Source organism: Ranitomeya variabilis, chromosome 3 (assembly GCF_051348905.1).
Source record: "Ranitomeya variabilis isolate aRanVar5 chromosome 3, aRanVar5.hap1, whole genome shotgun sequence".
Lineage (NCBI taxonomy): Eukaryota > Metazoa > Chordata > Amphibia > Anura > Dendrobatidae > Ranitomeya > Ranitomeya variabilis.
This window is the reverse complement of record NC_135234.1, coordinates 482,328,487-482,334,843: the sequence shown is the minus strand read 5'-3', so window position 1 is coordinate 482,334,843 and position 6,357 is coordinate 482,328,487. Positions and strand designations below refer to the sequence as shown.

The 6,357-nt window shown below is 45.9% G+C and overlaps 1 protein-coding gene across 1 annotated transcript; it reads left to right on the top strand.

The window, feature by feature from the left end:
- Positions 1 to 1,522: 1,522 nt before the first annotated feature.
- Positions 1,523 to 6,155, top strand: LOC143817554 (uncharacterized). Its single transcript, XM_077299048.1, has 4 exons — positions 1,523 to 1,573; positions 4,895 to 5,030; positions 5,115 to 5,259; positions 5,340 to 6,155. The coding sequence occupies exons 1-4, from the start codon at positions 1,523 to 1,525 to the stop codon at positions 5,887 to 5,889; spliced, it is 882 nt and encodes a 293-aa protein (XP_077155163.1). The 3' UTR covers positions 5,890 to 6,155.
- Positions 6,156 to 6,357: the final 202 nt, after the last annotated feature.

Here is a 6,357-nt window from a genome sequence, read left to right as displayed (position 1 = left end):
GTCTTTATCCAAGCTTCCATGGATTCATTACCTCTCAAGACGTAGTTCCGTGCTTCTGAGAACCGGTGAGCAGGCTTTTTTTCTTTTCATATCATTTGACAGTTGTTTTGAGGAGCCCATGATGCCACTCTTCAGAGGAGATTCAAACAGGAGAACAACTTGCAAGTGGCCACTTTAGGCCGGTTTCACACGTCAGTGGCTCCGGTACGTGAGGTGACAGTTTCCTCATGTACCGGAGACACTGACACACGTAGACCCATTAAAATCAATGCATCTGTGCAGATGAGCACACGTATTAAAGTCAATGGGTCCGTGTAAAACACGGACCGCACACGGACGGTCTCCATTTGCAGTCCGTGTGCCGTGCAGGGGACAGCGCTACAGTAAGCGCTGTCCCCCCCCCACTGGTGCTGAATCTGCGATTCATATGTTCCCTGCAGCAGCGTTTGCTGCATAGAAGATATGAATAATAGTGTTTAAAATACAGATCTATGTGTCCGCCGCCCTCCCACCCCCTGTGCGCCCCCCCCCCGCTGTTCTGAAAATACTCACCCGCTCCCTCGTTGGCTGTCACTGCTTCCTGGTCTGGCCCCATCTTCTCCTGTATGCGGTCACGTGGGGCCACCGATTACAGTCATGAATAGGCGGCTCCACCTCCCATAGGGGTGGGGCCTCCTATTCATGACTGTAAATGAGCGGCCCCACGTGACCGCATACAGTAGAATGTGCGCGGCCAGGACAGGAAGCAGCAACAGCCAGCGAGGGAGCGGGTGAGTATTTTCAGAACAGCGGGGGGGGGGGGGGCGCACAGGGGGTGGGAGGGCGGCGGACACATAGATCTGTATTTTAAACACTATTATTCATATTTTCTCTGCAGCAAACGCTGCTGCAGGGAACATATGAATCGCGGCTTCAGCACCAGATGCTTGTACGTGTGGTACCCAGCACGGAGCGTGTGGTACCCAGTGGGCACACGGGCGGCACAAGTGTGCCGCCCGTGTGCCACACTGATGTTCACCAGAAACGCAGGGGCACACGGACACGGATAATTCCGGTACCGATTGTTTCCGGTACCGGAATTATCTGGACGTGTGAGACTGCCCTTAGGGTATGTGCACACGTCAGGTTTTTTTGCGTTTTTTTCGCGTTTTTTCCGCTATAAAACCACGATAAAAACGTGAAAAAAACGCTAACATATGGTTCCCAATCGTTTGTATGGATTACGCAAAAATTGTGCAAATGTAGCGTTTTTTTCCGTGAAAAAAATGAATCGCGGAAAAAGAAGCAACATGTTCATTATTTTTGCGTAATCGCTAATTTCCCGCATCCATAGACTTGCATTGAAACGCTAGAAATCCGCTAATCATATAAAAATTTGCGGATTTCTAGCGTTTTTTCCGGAAAAACTACAGGAAGTGACATCCCATAATGGCTATCCCATCATGCCATTCATGCGCATCCCATAATCCAGGAAGAGGAAACTCCCACACCATTCCCGTCTTCCTGTTTTATGGCTGCCGACATGGAGAGGTATTATCGGATGAGCCTGGATGTGCTGCAGATGATAAGTGTGGTAAATGTGTGTGTGTGTATGTATATACACTCACCGGCCACTTTATTAGGTACACCTGTCCAACTTCTTGTTAACACTTAATTTCTAATCAGCCAATCACATGGCGGCAACTCAGTGCATTTAGGCATGTAGACATGGTCAAGACAATCTCCTGCAGTTCAAACCGAGCATTAGTATGGGGAAGAAAGGTGATTTGAGTGCCTTTGAACGTGGCATGGTTGTTGGTGCCAGAAGGGCTGGTCTGAGTATTTCAGAAACTGCTGATCTACTGGGATTTTCACGCACAACCATCTCTAGGGTTTACAGAGAATGGTCCGAAAAAGAAAAAAAATCCAGTGAGCGGCAGTTCTGTGGGCGGAAATGCCTTGTTGATGCCAGAGGTCAGAGGAGAATGGGCAGACTGGTTCGAGCTGATAAAAAGGCAACAGTGACTCAAATCGCCACCCGTTACAACCAAGGTAGGCCTAAGAGCATCTCTGAACACACAGTGCGTCGAACTTTGAGACAGATGGGCTACAGCAGCAGAAGACCACACCGGGTACCACTCCTTTCAGCTAAGAACAGGAAACTGAGGCTACAATTTGTACAAGCTCATCGAAATTGGACAGTAGAAGATTGGAAAAACGTTGCTTGGTCTGATGAGTCTCGATTTCTGCTGCGACATTCGGATGGTAGGGCCAGAATTTGGCGTAAACAACATGAAAGCATGGATCCATCCTGCCTTGTATGGAGCATCTTTGGGATGTGCAGCCGACAAATCTGCGGCAACTGTGTGATGCCATCATGTCAATATGGACCAAAATCTCTGAGGAATGCTTCCAGCACCTTGTTGAATCTATGCCACAAAGAATTGAGGCAGTTCGAAGGCAAAAGGGGGTCCAACCCGTTACTAGCATGGTGTACCTAATAAAGTGGCCGGTGAGTGTATATGTGTATATATGTGTGTGTCTGTGTATATATGTGTGTGCATGTGTTCGGACATCGGCCGATGAGACTAGTCTCATCGGCCTATGTCTGTTCCCTCCAAGTCGTTGCAGCAGGCTCAGCTCGATGGGAGCAGTATTTCCCATCGAACTGTCCCTGCTGTTATGTACTTTATTTAATTTTATTGTAGCCCCCTCCCCCTAAATCAAATAAAATGTCCCAATAATTTCCCCCACCAAATGTCCCCTATAAAACGGTCATTGGTGACCAGTGGTTACGGGCCCATTCCCCCTAAACAATACAATTATTCACCCCTATTCACCCCTAAACTAAATTATCTTTGGTGGCCAGTGTATAATAATTAACATTGGTGGCCAGTGTTAATTTACTTAAATATATCCTATAGTCCCTTTTATTAATTTACATTGGTGGTCAGTGGAAATGATATATAAATTATTATTCATTTTCATTGGTGGCCAGTGGAAAAAAAAATAATAAAATGTACTACTTTTAATAATTTTTCCTTTTCATTGGTGGCCAGTGGTTACCTGTGTTTAAAAAAATTATAAATACCTGTCCCCGGCGATCGCCACCTAAAATAAGAAATAAAAAAACAAACCCATACTCACCCAAACGCCCAATTCCACGACTCCCTCGTCAGAAAAAAGTAAAAAAACAAACCACAACGTATATCTACCCTCCGCAGCATCCAATTAAACGATTGTCCCACGATGATCTTGAGTTTAGAGCAGCCACATAACATGCGGCTGCTCTAAACCGCGGCCGCCGATACAATGAACGGGATCGTAAAGCGATCCCGTTCACTGTATACCGAGTTCTCCCGAACGCAGCTCGCGCTGTTCGGGGGAGCTCATTCGGTAGTCACTGCAGCTGCGCGGACTCCCCGGCTGACCGGAGGTGAACTCTGGAGCGTGGGAAAATTTTCCCATGCTATCAGTTCATCTCCGTTCAGCCGGTGAGGCTGCGCAGAGATGATATATGTCATCTGCAGTAATGTTTACAATGGGACAGGTGCACTTGCATCAGTTCCATTGTAAGCCAATTTTTTTTTTTTATAACCCTTGTATTACCAGATCAATAAAATGTGGTCTAAAACTAGGTGTCTTTATTTCATTAATATAGTACGTGACTGGGCAATATACTACGTGGCTGGGCAATATACTACGTGGCTGGGGAATATACTACGTGGCTGGGCAATATATTACGTGGCTGGGCAATATACTACATGGCTGGGCAATATACTACGTGACTGGGCAATATACTACGTGGCTGGGGAATATACTACGTGGCTCGGCAATATATTACATGGCTGGGCAATATACTACGTGGCTGGGCAATATACTACGTGACTGGGCAATATACTACGTGGCTCGGCAATATATTACGTGGCTGGGCAATATACTACGTGACTGGGCAATATACTACGTGACTGGGCAATATACTATGTGGCTGGGGAATATACTACGTGGCTGGGCAATATATTACGTGGCTGGGCAATATACTACATGGCTGGGCAATATACTACGTGACTGGGCAATATACTACGTGGCTGGGCAATATATTACGTGACTGGGCAATATACTACGTGGCTGGGGAATATACTACGTGGCTGGGCAATATATTACGTGGCTGGGCAATATACTACGTGACTGGGCAATATACTACGTGGCTGGGGAATATACTACGTGGCTCGGCAATATATTACGTGGCTGGGCAATATACTACGTGGCTGGGCAATATATTACGTGACTGGGCAATATACTACGTGGCTGGGGAATATACTACGTGGCTGGGCAATATATTACGTGGCTGGGCAATATACTATGTGACTGGGCAATATACTACGTGGCTGGGGAATATACTACGTGGCTCGGCAATATATTACGTGGCTGGGCAATATACTACGTGACTGGGCAATATACTACGTGGCTGGGCAATATACTACGTGGCTGGGCAATATATTCCGTGACTGGGCAATATACTATGTGGCTGGGGAATATACTACGTGGCTGGGCAATATACTATGTGGCTGGGCAATATATTACGTGACTGGGCAATATACTATGTGGCTGGGGAATATACTACGTGGCTGGGCAATATACTACGTGACTGGGCAATATACTACATGGCTGGGCAATATATTACGTGGTTGGGGAATATACTACGTGGCTGGGCAATATACTACGTGGCTGGGCAATATACTACGTGACTGGGCAATATACTACGTGACTGGGCAATATATTACGTGGTTGGGGAATATACTATGTGGCTGGGGAATATACTACTGTATATACAATATGCTAATGTAGATAACCGTGTATTTATTTTAGCCCACAATTAATTGTAGTTTTTCCCTTGTTATCTGTTATTTTTTAGATTGACCAACACCCAGAGGTCTGGGACCGGTCAAGTGAAAAGTACAAGGGGGCAAAACGTGATGCCTGGCCCAAAATAGTAACCGCTCTCTTTCCAGAGTGGCCGAATCTCCCAACACAGCAGCAAACACAGATTTGTAAGTATCGATTTTTTTACATTTTTTTTAAAATGTAAGAAAAATGGATTTGGAATGTTTTATTTTAAAATTCTTAAATTTCAGTGGGCGATGTGAAGACGAGATGGCGGTCTGTCACAGACAGATTTCTGAAATCGCTCAAGAGTCCTAGTGGCAGCTTGCCGCCAAGGAAGAGGTTGCCATATGGAGACCAGCTGCAGTTCATATTGGGAAGCCGGGGTTTGAGGAGGTAGATAATATTTAAAAATTGTGTTGCTTGACATCATGATTTTTATTTTTGTAACCTTTGGTTTTTCTTTTGGTCTGCAGAACAGAAAGCAACATCTGTGCCCAAACACCTCCGGACCTTAACGAAGGTGACACCACGGCGGACAGTATTGGAGAGGAAGTACAAGACAGCATAATGGACAGCCAAGAATCTCCGGGGAACATGTCTTTGTCCGGAAGGTCACCAGAAATAACGGATTCCCTTGGAGAACGTGACATTGCAGCACATACAGGAGAATTGTTGAACTCTAATAACACTACTTCAACTTCCTCGGACGCTGATGCAAACTCTGGTGGTGGTGTGTCGAGGCACATGGGGATGGGGGCTGCTTCTGCCCATCCCGTGGCTTTGAAAAGGGCGGTAACAAAGAAGACCAAACAAGTTCAAATTATAGAACAGTTAACTAGCAAAACGCTCAATCTACTTGATAATTCATCAAAGCAAGATGAGCATGACAAATTTGGGTCACTTTTGGCAGACCGCGTTAGAACACTGCCACGGGACAAGCAGCAAATGTTTGTGACAGCTGTCAATTGTCTGTTTATGGCAGTTGATGACACATCCACTCTACCCCTGCTCCACAAGTTATGACCGGTATTTTCAACCTTTTCAGCAACCCCATTATGCCTCCACCACCACCACCACCACCAGCTGCTGCATCGCAGCGTTATGGACAGGCGGCAACATACAGGGCCGACCATGTAGATGCGTACAGTTATGGCCATACATCTGTACCTAGTGCAACTGGCCATCGTTCCAGTACGCCCAATAGCAGTGTCTAGTCCCAACCAGACTTATTTACGGATTTGGGCTATCAACCGGAATATCATCAATTTTGAGATTTGATTTCTCATCCTTTTTCAGTAGAGAATGTTAAACCGTTGAGTTCATGACAAAATCTTATAAAGTTATTTAAAGGGAACCTGTCACCCCGAAAATCGCGGGTGAGGTAAGCCCACCGGCATCAGGGGCTTATCTACAGCATTCTGTAATGCTGTAGATAAGCCCCCAATGTTACCTGAAAAAGGAGAAAAAGACGTTATATTATACTCACCCAGG

Coding starts and splice junctions, on each gene's coding strand:
- LOC143817554 (XM_077299048.1), top strand. CDS start 1,523: ATGGAGAGGTATTATCGGATGAGCCTGGATGTGCTGCAGATGATAAGT. Junction 1,574..4,894: donor TGCTGCAGATGATAAGTGTG/GTAAATGTGTGT, acceptor GTTATTTTTTAG/ATTGACCAACACCCAGAGGT. Junction 5,031..5,114: donor ACAGCAGCAAACACAGATTT/GTAAGTATCGAT, acceptor CTTAAATTTCAG/TGGGCGATGTGAAGACGAGA.